This window comes from Solanum stenotomum, chromosome 1, assembly GCF_019186545.1.
Source record: "Solanum stenotomum isolate F172 chromosome 1, ASM1918654v1, whole genome shotgun sequence".
Taxonomy (NCBI): Eukaryota; Viridiplantae; Streptophyta; class Magnoliopsida; order Solanales; family Solanaceae; genus Solanum; species Solanum stenotomum.
The window spans coordinates 11597255-11614603 of NC_064282.1; the positions used below are offsets into that span (position 1 = coordinate 11597255).

Below are 17349 nucleotides of genomic sequence, written 5' to 3' on the forward strand. Positions count from 1 at the left end.
ATTTTAGTAGACAGGGATTTGAGGGAGCAAGTGGTGGAGGTTAGGAGGATTAATGATAGGCTGATGAAGATTAAGCTAGTTATTGGAGGATGTACTTTGAGTGTTATTAGTACTTATGCCCCTCAAGTGGGCTTGGACGAGGAGGCCAAAAAGCTCTTTTATGAGGATTTAGATGAGGTAGTTAGAGGTATACCGAATACCGAGAAGATTGTCATTGGTGGAGATTTTAATGGCCATATCGAGGCAACTTCTAGTGGATTTGATGATGTTCATGGAGGCTTTGGTTTTGGGGAGAGAAATGGAGGTGGAACTTCGCTTCTAGACTTTGCTAAGGCTTTTGAGTTGGTGATTGCTAACTCATGCTTTCCGAAAAAGGAGAACCACTTGGTTACCTTTCGTAGCCCGGTAGCTAAGACCCAGATAGATTACTTACTCCTTAGGAAGGGTGATAAAGGTCTCTTTAAGGACTGCAGGGTCATCCCAAGTGAAAACCTCACTACCCAACACAAGCTTTTGGTGATGGACCTGAAGATTAAGAGGGATAGGAGGATGAAGATGTTACCTGATCGACCGAGAATTAAATGGGGTGGGTTGACCCCTGCCCTTTCTCGGGAGATGGGTGAGGAGCTGATGCGGATGGGGGCTTGGAGTGGTAGCGGGGATGCGGACAGCATGTGGAATAAAGCAGCTAGTTGCATTAGGGAAGTTGCTTCTGAGGTGTTAGGGGTGTCAAGGGGTAAATTTGGAGGCCATAAAGGAGATTAGTGGGGAATGGGGAAGTCCAAGGTAAACTAGAAGCGAAGAAGGTTGCATACATAAAATTGGTGGAGTGCGTAGACGAGGAAGAGAAGCGGACGCTTAAGAAAGTCTATAAGACGACAAAGACAAAAGCTAAGTTAGTTGTTACGAAGGCGAAGACGGCAACTTTCGAACGCTTGTATGTCGAGCTGGGGGACAAATGTGGGGATAAGAAGTTGTATAGGCTCGCAAAAGCAAGAGAAAGGAAGGCGCGCGACTTGGACCAAGTGAAGTGTATCAAAGATGAGGAAGGCAAAATACTAGTGGAAGAGACCTCCATCAAGCAAAGATGGCGAAGCTACTTTCACAAACTTTTAAATGAAAAAGGGGAAGCAGACATTGTGTTGGGTGATTTGGCACACTCTGAAAGACTTCGGGATTTTGGATACTGTAGGTGCGTTAGGTCCGAGGAGGTTATATGGGCTATTAGTAAGATGAGTAGGGGAAGAGCGACCGGACCCGATGAGATTCCGGTAGAATTTTGGAAGAGCATGGACAAGGCGGGCATAGAGTGGTTAACTGGGCTGTTTAATGTTATCTTTAAGACAGCAAAAATGCTTGAAGAATGGAGGTAGAGTACAATGGTTCCGTTGTATAAAAACAAGGGTGATATCCAAAACTGTAACAACTACATGGGTATCAAATTGTTGAGCCATACTATGAAGATTTGGGAGAGAGTGGTGGAGATGAGGGTGAGAAGAGGGGTGTCCATCTCTGAGAATCAGTTTAGATTCATGCCGGGACGTTCGACTACCGAAGCCATTCATCTTATACGTAGACTGGTAGAAAAATATAGAGAAAAGAAGAGAGACCTACATATGGTGTTCATTGACCTTGAAAAGGCCTATGACAAAGTACCGAGGAATGTCCTCTGGAGGTGCTTAGAGTCTAAAGGAGTCCCAATGATTAATATTAGGGCGATAAAGACATGTACGGTGGAGCCAAGACTCGGGTTAGAACAGTTGGAGGAGACTCAAAACATTTCCCAGTTGAGATGGGGCTGCATCAGGGATCAGTCCTAAGCCCTTTCCTATTTGCTTTGGTGATGGACGAGTTGACGCGGTCTATTCAAGAGAAGGTCCCATGGTGTATGTTATTTGCAGATGACATAGTACTGATTGATGAGACGCGGGATAGAGTTAATGCGAGGTTAGAGGTGTGGAGACAACGCTGAAGTCCAAAGGGTTCAGGTTGAGTAGGACCAAAACAGAATATTTGGGGTGCAAATTCAGTGATGTGGTGGATGAGACAGATGTGGAAGTGAGACTTGCCGCACAAATCATTCCTAAGAAGGAAAGTTTTAAGTATCTTGGGGTTGTAATCCAAGGGAGTGGTGACATCGACGATGATGTCACACATCGCATTGGGGTTGCTTGGATGAAATGGAGGCTTGCCTCTGGAGTATTGTGTGATAAGAAAATTCCACCGAAACTTAAAGGTAAGTTTTACAGAGTGGTAGTTAGACCGGCCTTGTTGTATGGAGCGGAGTGTTGGCCAGTCAAGAACGCACACGTTCATAAAATACATGTTGCGAAGATGAAGATGTTGAGATGGATGTGTGGGCAAACTAGGAGCGACAAAATTAGGAATGAGGTTATCCGGGAGAAGGTGGGAGTGGCCTCTGTGGTGGACAAGTTGAGGGAAGCGAGACTGAGATGGTTTGGACATGTGAAGAGACGGAGCGCAGACGCCCCAGTGAGGAGGTGCGAGGTAATGGTGGTAGAGGGTACGCGGAGTGGTAGAGGTAGGCCCAAGAAGTATTGGGAGGAGGTGATTAGACAAGACTTGGCTATGCTTCACATTACCAAGGACATGACTCTAGATAGGAAGTAGTAGAGGTCGCGTATTAAGGTTGAAGGTTAGTAGGGTTAGCGTGTTGTCTTCCCTTGCAAGGGTATGGGTTGTTAGCGTTTGGAGTAGACCTAGCCCTATGATGTTTACTGCATTTCACGCATCGCATTACTTTCTTGTTGTTATTGTCTCATTTGTTGATTATACGCTATCTTTTGTATTGGCTGCTATGTTTTATATATATCTCTCCTGTCACTTAGATCTGTGGTTCTTGAGCTGAGGGTCTCCCGGAAACAGCCTCTCTACCTCCACGAGGTAGTAGCAAGGTCTGCGTACACTTTACCCTCCCCAGACCCCACCTAGTGGGATTTCACTGGGCATGTTGTTGTTTGTTGTTGTATTAAATACTATGAGCTTTAAGTGGTTAACCTGTACAAACACGCAATTCAAATTCAAATGTTTGGGATGAGCAAAAGACTCCAACATTTCTTACCCAAACATACAAGCAAGTGTGATGGCTTTCATATCTATTTTATTTAGTATAAAAGGTATATATGCTTTAGTTTTAGGACGGCATGGGCATCAATGTCCCAAAAATATGACGGAGGGTATCTGCATACCATTTACGATAGTCGGGGGTATATTTATCCTTTTTTCCTATCAGAAAATTTTAATTAATGTTTTCTTGATTTAGTAAAGTGAACAACTAATATTGAATAACTATTTTTAGTAAGATGATCAACTAATATGGGACGAAGAGAGTACCTAAACCATTAAGTATTTCACAGACCAAAACTGCAGATATTGATTAATATAATAACAAAGGTCGCATGTGTTTTCATTAATTATCACAAAGACAAAGCAGAATTTTTCAATTTTTTAACAACCAAATTGCAATTTCCTTTCTGTAATTTATTACAAAGACCTAGACACTACTTCTTGGATTGATGAATTCTGATTTTCACAGAGTAAATATATGCAAATCTTCTTTTTTAAAATATTCATAACACAGAATTCCAGAACTCACGTGTTTGGTCAAAACTTATGTACTAGTACGTCGTAAATTTGATTAATTAGTTTTTGACCTAACTCAAGAATTATGACACAGATTTAATTTAATATAAGTGCACATGAATGTAATTAAAGCTTTTGCCAGATCCATTATATCTTCACCCTCCTGCCCCAAAAATATCAATGTGATATTTATCCAATTAGTCAACACTATCACTACTAACTTTAAAATATCTTACAAACAAAATATATTAAAAATTTGGAATTGTCTTTTTCATCCCTCCTGTAGTTATTTGTTTCTTCTCCCCTTTCTAGGGAACTGTGTCTTCATTATAATGAAGTGAATTCTAAGAGAAGATTTAAACCAAAACTTCTTAGCTACTGTACCAACAGAGTGAAACTTTCCCAAAAGCAGAAGAAGATCCATTGCCAGTGTTGAATCGAATAACAATCTTCCTTTCCAAGTGATTCCTTTCCAATTTCCAAGACTAAAATATGTCTAAATTTTGTGACTTCCAAAACTGTTTTTGGGACCAAATAACTTGCAAGCATAGTCAATTTCACAAGACCTTAATTAGGATCTTAAATTAAAGCTACCTGATAGTAATTACTTCAACAAAATTGGGTTTCTTGATGTGAAGCACCAGAATTACTTGTTGAAAAAGTAGTAATAGGTAGAGCAAAATTCTTACAATTTGCTTTCTGAAGACAAAAGCATAGTCTCTCATTACTTCATAATAATCTAAAGACCAAAACAAAGTACACACCTTTTTTTATAAAAAAAACAATTTACATAATACTACAGCTGCCTGTATTCTCATCACTGAACATATGAGTAAAATTATCATGCACCGGAGCTCCCATAGGCGGTGGTGGCCCGTAACTCACAGATGGATGTTGCCGAGCGTACATCATCGGATGGGCACCGTACATGTTTGGATGGGCTCCGTACATGTCATATCCGGTAGGCCGCTGTTGGTTCATCATCATTTGTGCCATGTACTGTTGTTGTTGTTGGCTATAAGGGTTGTTGCCACCTTGACCCATCCCGGGGTATCCGGCAGGACCACCGGCGGGTAGTCCTTGAGCTGCCGACATATGACCCATCGGGTGATTACCCATTGGGCCCATGGTCATTGGGCCTCCACTTTTTTGACCCATACTCATCATACCATGTGGCCCTCCTTGTTGCATACTGTTCATCAATAGACCTCCATCCATCTTCCCTCCCCCTGCACCTTTCTGAGGTGCTGCTGCTCCAAAACTTCCATTATTGTTACCTTTACCACCATTTTTACCAACATTTTGATTCTGGTTCTGGTTCCCTCCTTTCCCCTGTTTTCCTCCATTATTATTGTTCTTGCCACCATCATGATGATTTCCAGCCATACCCTTCATTTGTACTGGGATTTCAACCCCACCTTTCTTGCCATTTCCACCATTATTACCCATAGGCCCACCCTTCATCATCATAGCATTAAGCCCATGAGCTCCATGACCACCCCCACCCCCCATAGCAGGCATCATTTTAGAAGGTGGAGGGCCATCAAATTCATCATCAGATTCATCATAATAATCATCAGATTCATCATCGAAGTCATCAGACTCATCATCAAATTCATCCTCAGGCAGATTGAACTTCACAGATTTTTGATCCTTGGGATTAGGAACATTAGGCATCTTGAAATTATCCTTTGACCCTTTGAGATTCTGCATCATCTGAAGAAACTGTTGGGCATTCCCCTTTGGTGGTTCCTTATTTCCACCACCACCACCTCCCTTCTGAGATTTGTTGTCTTTTCCACCTTTAAAGTTGTCCATTTGCATGTTCTTGAAATTGTTCATCATACTGAAATTGGAACCTCCCTTTTGAGCTCCTCCCCATAGCTCTGCATGTTTCCCTGATTTCACTAGCTTCTTTATCAGTGTTGCTGAATCAACATTTCCTGTCACTGTTACTTTGCTTTGGTCTGAATCTATCTTCACTGTGTAAACTCCTGTTAAAAAAATATTTAAAATAATTTAGAAAAACAGACATCTAATCTAGGGCCCCAAAGCATGTGAATATGCCATATAGTTCTCTGCTAAACAACTCTAATTACCTTCAATCTTCTGCAATTTCTTTTTCACCTTCTGTTTACAGCCATCACAGTGTATATTCACTTTAAGAACACAAGTCTGCAAAAAAAAAAAAAAGATATCATAAGGTACAGAAAACAGAAAATTGTTCAAGAAATGACTACATAGTTAAGCTGGTTACAGCCTACAGGCCTACTTAACCCCCAAAAACTCAACAAATTCCACATAATATAACTTGAGATGCCAAAACATAGAGTGCAACAGGCATAAAAAATGAGTCTTTACCAAATCCAAAGGAAACAGAGAGAAATAGAGTTTAAAACTTGTATTAGTGACAGTATGAAACTAGTAAACCTTGCATATGAACACTGACATAAAGTAAATCCAAACAAATGGTAGTAAAACAGAGTGTGCAAGAAATTAGTCATACCTGAGACTTAAGCATTTCTTGTTTATTCATTCTGTCAGCAGATGCAGAATAACAAGAAAGGAGTTGTTGTTATTGTACTATAGTAGCAGAAAAGGGAGAGTAGTAGTTGAAAATATGAGGTTTGAATGTTGGTTAGACACTTAAAAGAAAGTGAAAAAGGAGTAGCTGAGATTTGAAGAGGAAGAGGGAAGGAAGGCGGTGTGGTGAGGTGTGGTGTAGAGAAGAGTAAAATATTGTTAAAACAAGTCGGTTTAGGTTGATGGGGGTATTTGAAGGAAATGAAAATTAAAGGCAAGTGAGTGAGCTGTCACGGTAAAGAGCAATGTCGGCTTCATCTCAAAGAAGAGAAGACACTCAGCTACTCTTCATTTTTTCGCTCGGTATCCGGATCCAATAAATCCCCTAAATGGTCACCGGAAATTGCCTTGAAATATCTTTTATGTTTTATTTAGAAATAAAATATCACTTAACTATCACTATTTTCCTCCAAATATACTTGACACTCCAAAAGCCTCACTCTCTCTCATATTGTAAATTTTATTAGATTTGAATGAGACACCGAATCTCATATTGTAATTTTGGTTAAATTTTAATCGAGGATTATTAAATATAAAAAAAAGTTCATATTCAAAATTTCAAGATAAATAGTTTTATCACTATACCACAATTCAGTTTGGGTGATAATTACTGTTCCTATTACAACCTGGCTCTTTCTGCTTTATATGATGAAGAGTGCACTGTTCCTTCTTACTTTTCTATTACTCCTACTGCTGGACCAATTTTCTTTTACTCTTTTCTAAAAGCTTAAAAAAATCTCTTTTATTAAAAAAATTAGAACATGATTTTTAAGTAAATTTTAAATCATTATATAAGACCTTATAACTAATTATGAATGTTACGTGACAATCTAATATTTTATCGGTAAATAGATCAATATATGATTTGATATTAGACATTAATTTAAGTTTATTCAATATAACACCTTTCTGAGGATTATATTTATACAAATTCCAAATATAAGAACAAATTTGAATGGGCAGTCCGAAAAGAAACATTTTTTTTTAATAAATTGGTCATTACTCATTAGTGATGATACTGCTTTCTGTTACCTTTTTTTAATGTGTTCACCAGAAAAAAATACTACTTTTAAATTATAAAATTTTGTATATTAGCTTTTTTTCTCTAATTTGTGTTCAGTTAAATAAATCACGTAAAATAGGACGGTGAGATTATAGGATCTTTTGGGGTTGCCATGTTTTTTTAATGAGTTTTAGTTTTGTTTTGCTTTTTCTTTCATGTGAACTAAAATAGAAGATTTGACCACTGATAAAGCATGCATCATAATATGGGGATTTGAATAATTTTTTTACGGTGTTCATTATTTATAGAGTTTAATTATTTTAAATTTGTATTACGTAAAGCCTCATTTTTGAAAAAAACAATCCTTAACAAACAAAATTTATATATTGAAGTTTCGAAATCGAACCTCTAATGAAGAGAAAAATAATTCATTTACTACACTACATCCACGGAAGTGGTAAAGACTTTGAAACTTTGTGTTCATCGACCTTGAATTTGTTCTTTTATTTTCTTTTGGGTTGGCTACTTATTCCACTAAAAATATGTCAGTATTATACTCTTCTCTGGCTCCATTGCATAACTAACTACAGGAGAAAATGATAAATATGATCTTTTATTTTTTGTGATACATACGTTTAAAATAGTTTTTAAAAATATAATTATTTTAATTTTTTAACGTTAAATTAGTCAAGTATTTAGTAAATTCTTATTCTTGAAATTGTAAAAATACAGAAAATATTTATTAAAGGGAGCTCACATTTGGAAGTACAAATTTTATAGTTTATTTTTATCTATTTTAAAGAGCCTAGTGAAATTTTTTGAGATGCAATTTCTCTGTTAACTTTTGTCTATTATTTGTATTGGATGTATTTTCTATATTGCGATTTTTGAAAACTTGACGAAAGACGAAAAATGTCTACTTTTTATAAACTTAAAAGATTTAAACTGCAAAATTGATACTTAAGGGAGTATTTTAAACCTACAACTAAAAATAAGTTATCATTTATGTCAATTTCTCCGTAATTAGCTCACATGTCTTGCTCAAATGATTAAATATTCGAGATTTAATACATACGTTTCTTTTATGTATCCTCCACGTAACTAGTTTTTACTTACTACAAATAATTTTTTTAAAGTAATTTGATATTTTAAAAAGATTTTTTTTTAATTATCAGCATATTAAATTACACTCAAATATTCATGAAACTTACTTCAACTTGTGTACAGTAACTCAGACATCGCTTATTGTAATTTGTGAAGGTCGAAGTTATCTTTCTTTTGATAATATTATAAATCGTTTTGATTTTAAATAATCATTGACTACTGAAATTTAATTTTTTTAATTTCTCCATCTATTCAATCATAATTGGCCCAATTGACTAACTTTAATAATAAAATGCCTAGTGCCTACCTCAATCCATCAAAAATAATTGTGTGCACTTGTTAACTATCAAATGGCTAAGTTAAATACCTAATATATTAGACTAGTTTGACAAAGAAATTTTGTGATTTTGACATCCAAATCAATTTCATACATTTAACTTACACATAAGAAAGTAATGTATCATTGTTTGGCTTGCACTACTTGAAAATGCTCCTTATATATATTCAAAATCTTAATAGTTATTCTAATGAGATCACTATTGCCATTTTACTCGTATACCATAATTTTCAAATGAAAAAGTCTTTTGTTCCCATTAAATATATGGTACTTTAAATTATTGAATTGCAGAATTTTTAGGTTGAACGGGACTACGAACCAATGGACATGTTACACTTTTTACTCTTTTGTCAACCTCAAAGTGTTACACTTTGACCTACATGATAAAAATATATATCAACTCTCATAAATCATAATCATTAGGGTATCAATAAAAAAGAAATTTAAAAAATTTAAAACGATAGAACCTTTTTCTATTAAATGCATTGTATTATAATTTTATTGACATATAACCTAACTTTAATGGGACCAAGTATAACAAATGGTGATCAACTTGTTAGTTTATCACGTTATTAACGTAGGTCGATGAATTTCTTTCTTTACTTTTTTATTCTGTTCAAGTTGCTTCAGTAAATAAAAATGCTCAATAAAGAAGATTGATCTTACTACCAATAAAATACACACAGTCAAACTTATTCATTTTCCATAGTAATGAATTTACGTAACTTTTTTTCTCAAATCTGAATAAGTGAGCTAACCTGATATTCAATCTACCTAAATTGATTGAATCATTTTACGCGTTAGAGAATCATTTCCTTCTTCCACCAATCTCAAGTAACATTTTATGTTGCAATTAAACACAGATCATTTTTTATTAATCCTTCTATTACACCAGTCACCATATATATAATTACTATTGCAAATCACAAAAAATGTTCATTTGACATGAAAAAATAAATTGTAACGTGCTTTTCTTGTTATTAAAAATCAGAAAAAGGTCATGTCTCTATAATAAGTATTGACATTAAATTATTCACAAAATTTTGTCTCTAGTGATTTTGATAGAAAGCTAGAGGACCTTACCTAGGTAGAAAGAGATAATGTTGTAGGATAAATGCAGTGAATTTAAATGAATTTTGTCCACAAAAAGAGCCATACAAAAATTAATTTTTTGTCCCTTATTACTTGTGTCAGAGCCAGTGCACCTTATTCCAATATTATTAAATAGTCTTGACTAGTGTGGTATAAATGGTTCATAATTAATATAATAGGGTTATAATTTACAGCTAAAGTTCTAAATTGTATTTATTTTTTTTAAATACAAATAGAATAAAGTACCACATACCAGAAAAGGCAGAGAGACAGTAGTTAACTGTTGGACATATTATGAAAATTTCATATTATAACTTGAGTGGAAGATAAATTTTTAAAATAGGAAAAACAAAAAAGGACGGTAGAGCATTATTATAGAAATATATCTTGTTAAATTTAAAGAGACGTAAATTAAAATGGGACACCAAATCCAAAAACCAATCTTCAATACTTTGTCTGATATAGACAACCACTATGAGTCGAGACATAAAATAGAGTTTTTAGGGTTTGGTTTCGATAATGATATGTTTTTCTCTATGTTTAGACCTCTCTTTTCTGTGTTATTCGAATCAATTTACAAGCATCTTGATTAATTTCAAAAAGTACATATTACTTTTCATCAGCACAAATATATAGTAATTCGATTTAGCGAAACTTAAAATTTGAGTTTGAAATCTCATGATTTTCCACAATTAAATCATACCCTTGGCCTTGGTTTTGGACCTACTTTCTGAATTTACCAAAATAATTGTTGTACTTGTTTCCTTGAAAGCCTAACCCCGTGAAGAAATTTTGGTTTCTTTTTGCCTAATTGCCCCCCTTTGAAAGCACCACTTTTTTCTGTCAAAAATTAAAGAAAGTTTGAATATAATGGTGCCAAAAAAGAACTACCCACTCACTTGGACACTTAACCCAAAAACCATAAAAATCTTTCTTTATTGAATTTGTGCTTTTTCAAACTATTGGCTGATTTGTAAAACGATTTTTAATTTGCTATACCAAAAATCGTGATTTAGGAAATGTTCTTTACCATCGGTCGGTTCGATTCGACTTTATATATTATCAATTTAATTTATTAGTTTTTAATTTAGAAATATACTAAATCAATAATCAAATCAATAAGATATTTTTTATCAATTTTGATTAATCGGTTTTGATCTTTAACGGTTCGATTTTTCGGTTTAACCAATAAGAAAATATTTATCAAACAAATATATGACTTCTCTAATAATTTTTTCATGACAAGATAATAATGTAACTTATACTTGATCATAAAATAGAAACAATAATAACAAACGTGAAAAGAACTATATATACATTTGTAACACAAAGAGAAATTAAGAGGAATAGGGTTCTTATTTAGGTTTAGAGTTTTGACGGTTTGTATAATGTGGAGTTGTGAACTCAAAGTCACAGTGAAGTAATAATTGAAGGCTAAATGACAAAGACATAACTAGTAAGATATTGAGATCAATTTTTAGTATTTATGTATAGGTAAAAGTAGTAAATTACTATAGTCTTAATAGATTATCAGTTTATCCAATAACCCAATATTAAAAATTAACACCAAACCGAATCAGATAATTTTTTTATAAAGCTATTAAAAACCCGTTAATCCAATAACCCAATAGCAATAAACCAATAACACTTTTTTTGGTTCGGTTTTTGAACACCCCTAATATTGAGATATATGATTTTTCTATTTCAATATTCTACGCGATAAATTTAAAATTTACATATATATTTTTTTTGAGATTATGAATATAAAGTTTTTATTTATTTTTTAAATTGGTGTAAAATTAAACTAATTAAGATTCTTAAATTGAAATGAAGAGAATAACATAATATTGATATGTCTTGAGCGATTAATGGATCAAACAATCATGAAAAGATATAGTTTAGTTTGTCGTCTTGTTGTTATTATAAAATTTATTTTCTACACATAGTTTGAATTAACCGTTAACTTGAGATTAATTCCTTCTTTGATATAATCGGCCTTCTAATTTATATTTTTGTTATTCATTTTTGACATAAAATTCAAACTCCTTGACTTAGGAACATAACCGAATGCAGCGTTGCAGCATCGATTTATCTAAACAATATTTTTGTTATATCCGTGTGTATGTAAATATATGTTAAACATGCAACATAATATAGGTATAATTTATAAGATTAGTAATAATGAATTTTTATCTTGGTTATGCAAGAACAAATATTATCATTTTAAAGTAATATTATTGGCATATCCTAAATCGAAAAGCTAATGATGAGCTAAAAAATCATACCGGTAAATTATCTTCTATATCCCTATTGCATCTTCTCTCTTATTTTTATTTTTTTAATTTAAAATTTGCTAAAAATATTGGCTCGCAGCGCTAACATATTCCAAAAAATATTATCGATTGGAAAGTAAAAAGTAGATTAAATATGCGTTGTGACAAATGCTCAAAAGCGTTAGCTCTATGGATTCAACTAATTAACTTCCCTTTCAAAAATATAATTATGAAGGCAATTTGTAATATTTTATACATGGAATATTAGCTTATGCCTTTATAATAGACAAACAAAAGAAGGGTCACAGAAAGGATGGTCTCATAACCAATATTTTGAGGCATCATAATAATTTCCAATTTGGTTGTAACTAAGTCACTTGTGTATCTGTACACCATAATTAAGAGCATGATAGTTCTATACATTTAATTTAAAGCAAAATAAGCATAAGAAAAGAAGGAATTATTAGTAGATAATGAAGTTATAGTACAATATCGAGTTCACATAATTTTTATATAAATTCATATTTGCATTAAACATTCTAATAAACTTATACTATAATTATTACAGTCTGAATCCATTTAAAAAAACAAACAAATGGTCCAAAGGTAGAAAAGAGGATGCAAGATTTCTGTTTCTTGCGAGATATGTGGGTTTGATACCCACTTTCAACATTTTTGTATGTATAATCTATTAATTATAGTTTCGCCTTTGAACTCAAAAACTCAAAATAATCTTTGAACGATGCATAATTAAACAAAATATCATCATTTAATAGTTTGATGTTAAAATACTCTTTTATCAATAATTTTATCCAAAAATACTCCTATCACCAGTAGTTTGCTCCTATTATTCCCTCTGGCTTTGCCCTTGGGTTTGTCAACCAACCTGGCATGTTCAGACCGGGGCGCCTCGATGATGATGTAGTCGTAGTAATCCTCTGATAGGAAATTTGTTAAGATCCGCCCATGATTCATGGAACCATTCTTTCGCGTGCCGTAGCTTAGGATTCGTGCTACTGCTATTGTTTAGGGGCGTCAAGACCGGGTTCCGACTTTTTCTTTTTGAGAAAGAAGAGGTTACTGGACAAGCGAAAGAGATGCCGAAAGAGCAGTTCATAACCTGAGCTTTCCTTAACCAGCTGACCTTACTTCGTAACCTTAGCCTCTCTTTCTTTATAGTTTTCTAGTTCGATTAAGTGACTTCGTAACCTCAACCTACTTTTTTGCTTACTGTAGCATAGGCCTTCGCCACTTTAAACGGGCACTTCGCCCCTTTTTTTTTTTTAATTCGAAAGAGCGGGGTCTTACTTATTCAGGGGGTATGAAAGACAAATAAAGGGATCAGGGGGCTTTATGATCGAAGAAAGAGAAGGGGCGTGGTTGGTGTGTCACTGGGTCGATGGGGGAACCAGTAGGAAGGGGGGATGACCCGCCGAATTCACATTAGAAATCGCCAACATGAACACAAACGAAATCTTGAATTGCGTATAGAAAGAAAACGAAACACTTCTATTCTCAGAGCTGAGGTATATGAAGAATGGCTTTTTGGTCCCTTTCGTCCAGTGGTTAGGACATCGTCTTTTCATGTCGAAGACACGGGTTCGATTCCCATAAGGGATAGGTACTCATTCCCGGCCGCTTTCAGTTAATGTTCATTGCTGAGTGATCGCTCGCTATCTGGCTGGAAAAGATGGTCCGGAAGCTTCCTCTCTCCCTAAAAACCTAGATAAAACCCTTAACCTAAAACCCTAAGCGCTAAACCCTAAACAATAACCTAAAACCCTAAATCCTAAACCTAAAACCCTAAGAAACCATAACCCTTAAGAAACCCTAAATCCTATAAAACCTAAAATAAACCTTAAAGCCCTAAACTCTAACCCTAACCTAAAACCCTAAATTTACTTAATACATCAAATAATATGACTTTTTCTCGTAAACAAATGTATCATTATTTTACTTTCAAAAAAATGAAAAATGTTCTTAACACAAAATTGAACAAATATCTTCAATTTAATAATTTGATCTGAAATTTCTCTATCGTCACTACTTTAGTGAAATAATGTAAACCAAGAATGATTGGTATAGACGAGAGGGATTTATGAGTTCGAGTCACCAAGGGAGCAAAAGGGGTGGGAGCTCCTAGAGAGGGTAATTAAAAAAAAGAAAGAAAAAAAAAGAAAGAATGGTTGGTATAGAAATGAGAGACAAAATTGTATATCGCCTAATGTTACAAAATGTGTTAGACGTCGGCAACAACGAAATACAAGTCTGCGCCGCCGATTAAGTTGTCATATATTTCGTGTGATAAATAATTAGCATAAAACGAGACTGTCTATCGTAAGCCGGTAAGAGATTTTTTTTTTTTTAAACACATCAAAAAGAATAAGTTATAGCTATAGTTTGTATAATTGCTCTTCATAACAAGTTTTATGTTACCTATGGAACATCAGATTGTATAACTCACTGACAGGAGTTTCTGATTTGTATAATTTTGCTGGCAGACCATTTGTATAAATCGTTGACAGCCTCTCGTTTCAATTTTATGTGTTTGTATATCTACATTCAATTTGAATTTGTATACAATTGAATCAAAATAAAACATTTGTATATCAAATCTCTCTCTAGCTTTATACAACACAAATTATACATTGTAATTTGTATAATCTGTGTTTGTAGAAAGCGAGAAATAGAGAAAGGCAAAAGAGAACTGGGCATGGGAAGATCTGAATTTGTATAATTATAAGTGTATAGAACGAAAATATATGTATTCATATTTGTATATACAGTTTTCTCTCGCTTTATACAAACACAAACGCATTTTATATATTTGTGTTTGTATAAAAGAGAGAGAGGCGAGGGAGAGATTGGCAAGAGTGGCGAGCGAGAAACTTAGGGAGAGAGGCGAATGACAACTGTTTGCTACGGGTTACAATTAAATCAAACAATGGTTATAATATTTAATTTGAATTAATAGTTTGCTATTTTATACAATCTTCCGATAGAAGAACAGTAAATTTGTCAGAAAGATACAAGCAATAAAAAAAGAAAATATCAATGAAATTTGTCTTTTAAAATTTATTAATCATACGATTTTAAGTAGCTGCATAAACAAAGTGATATACTATCTCCAAAATTAAGAATCCAAATATTTTCTGAAATCAAATTCAATATTAAATTACTTCTACAATTAAACAACTAAGTATTTTAAAAATTTATAGCGATAACAAATTTGACATCCAACAACTTAAACATGCGCAATGTCATGTTTATAGAGGACGATTTGATTTTTAAAGCATGATAAGAAAATGGTTTAGGTACCATAATGGCTCGTCCTATTAATATATATAGACCTGTCTTTGTTACGTATCGATGGAGGTGAAGTGATAAATATTATTTTATCTTAATTAGATGTCTACAATCAAGTCTGATATAAAATTATTTTTGATAGAAAATATTTTATCTCTAAATTTGGATTTCCTACTACAAATTTCTATTAGTCGGACCAGTATAAAAAAAAAAATGATAAAAAAGTCTCTGTCAACCTTTAATGTTAATTAATGATTTGACTAAAATGAAAACTGGTTAATAAATTCTGCCGTAGAATTTACCAAATATTAGCACTCAAGAATATTATGCCATCAACTAGTCAAAGTAGTCAATAGAGTTGATCAATTATTTTCATAAAATTATTAAAAGCAGCTCCTCCAGGTTGTTCAATCAAGCGAAGAATTAGGTATGGAGTACTATTTGGAATTATTTTCTCTGTTCAGTAGATTTTATTTTTTATTTTTTGAATAATCAATATACAAATTCATGCAAACAAATTTAGGTGTATTTACTTCATACTCAAGTTCTATCATTTTTCCTAGGACCCATGAAGTATTAAAATAATTTGGTTCGAATATTTGAATATTAGGAAGGAATAAAGTTTTCCATGTTAGGAAAAGGTTAAATTTATTGGAATGGTTCCAAAAGGGAATGTCAAAATAATATAGTACTACATGAGTGATAAATTACTACATTTAGAGAAAGGTGATTTATTGTCTAAGTGCACAAAAGGATAAAAGAGTACTAAACTTGTAAGTTTAACATTCTGATTTATCTTTCATAATAAAAAATAATAAAGATAGTTTGCTAGGACAGTCACCATTATTTTTACTTCTATTTTTTGTCGTAAAAGATAGTAGAGCTATATTGGCTAAAGCAGCTCATTATTTAAAGGTGTAATTTTTATTACTACATATTAAAAGAAAAAAGAAAATTTTGATAGTTTGCTTATATTTGACTTTCATGTTAATTTTTCTTTTAGTGTTTTTTCTAAAATTATGTGCACAATCAATCGAGTGTTGAGCTAAAGAATCAATATGTATATATCTTAAAATACTTAAAATATGTATATACTTTAAAATTCATGGAATATTACTCTCTACGTCCACTTTAAATTAATATGATTTTCTTTTTTAGAGTCAAACTATAAAAAATTTGACTAACATTTTATGATGATATTTTCATCATATTAATATGCAAAAAGTTGCATTTTTAGTACTTTTCGTATAGTTTTTAAATATCTAAATTTCTAGTTTAAAGTATCAAATTAATGTAAAATAATTTAACATTGAAAATTAATTAAATTAACTTTCGAAAAACACAACATAACAATTAAAAGTAGATGAAAAGAGTATAAGTTATTAATTTGAAAGTTAGTAACTTAAAATCTAAAATCCAATAATATTAGATCCTAAATTTATTTGTCCAATCAATCACAAAATATAAGGACGAAAAGGTCTTCCTCTGGTTTCAGATGTGTTTGTTTCACTTTACATCAATAGCACAGAGAAAATATCTGGAATCGATTCCCTTGCTAGCAAAAAAAACAAAATGTACCGATCATTGTTGTTGTGATAAAGTGAGAAGTATTTAATTATTTTACTTAGATAGTTTCGGGTTTGAGTTTTTCTGAAAATGAAATTATTTTTGTTAGGAAGCGTGAATCTGAATTTAGTCAAAACCCCAATAGAAAGATCAAATGGGATGAAAAACCCAAAAAAAAAAAAAGTTAACGCACAAAATCCTATTAATTGCAGATAACTACTTCCATTAAGTTTGTCTCATGGTTAACTTCTATAGTAATTAGAGATTACAAATAATCAATACTTTTAATTTGTGCCATGAAAATAAAGATCCTTTCGATAGGGAACGATTTTTCCTTAATGAATTAGTAGCACCATTGATTCTTAATTTTATATTTTTGTTTTTCACTTTTCAATTATTACTCAATATAGCGTTTATGCCACCAAATTTGACTTTTCTTTGAACCATATTTAATGGAAGCACTATTAATGGAGTAGTATATT

General features: G+C 33.0%; 1 protein-coding gene across 1 annotated transcript; it reads right to left on the minus strand.

The window, feature by feature from the left end:
* Positions 1 to 4285: 4285 nt before the first annotated feature.
* LOC125873727 (heavy metal-associated isoprenylated plant protein 32-like) lies at positions 4286 to 6354 on the minus strand. The gene is made up of 3 exons (XM_049554598.1): positions 6110 to 6354; positions 5703 to 5778; positions 4286 to 5597 (listed from the first exon to the last, which is right to left on the minus strand). Exons 1-3 carry the CDS (start codon positions 6137 to 6139, stop codon positions 4390 to 4392), a joined length of 1314 nt encoding a protein of 437 aa, XP_049410555.1. The 5' UTR covers positions 6140 to 6354; the 3' UTR covers positions 4286 to 4389.
* Between the last annotated feature and the right edge of the window lie 10995 nt (positions 6355 to 17349).

Excerpts from the sequence above, each read along its gene's own strand:
- LOC125873727 (XM_049554598.1), bottom strand. The coding sequence starts at position 6,139 with ATGAATAAACAAGAAATGCTTAAGTCTCAG. Across the intron at positions 5,779-6,109 it reads AAGAAATGCTTAAGTCTCAG|ACTTGTGTTCTTAAAGTGAA; the intron begins GTATGACTAATT and ends TTTTTTTTGCAG. Across the intron at positions 5,598-5,702 it reads GAAATTGCAGAAGATTGAAG|GAGTTTACACAGTGAAGATA; the intron begins GTAATTAGAGTT and ends TTTTTTTAACAG.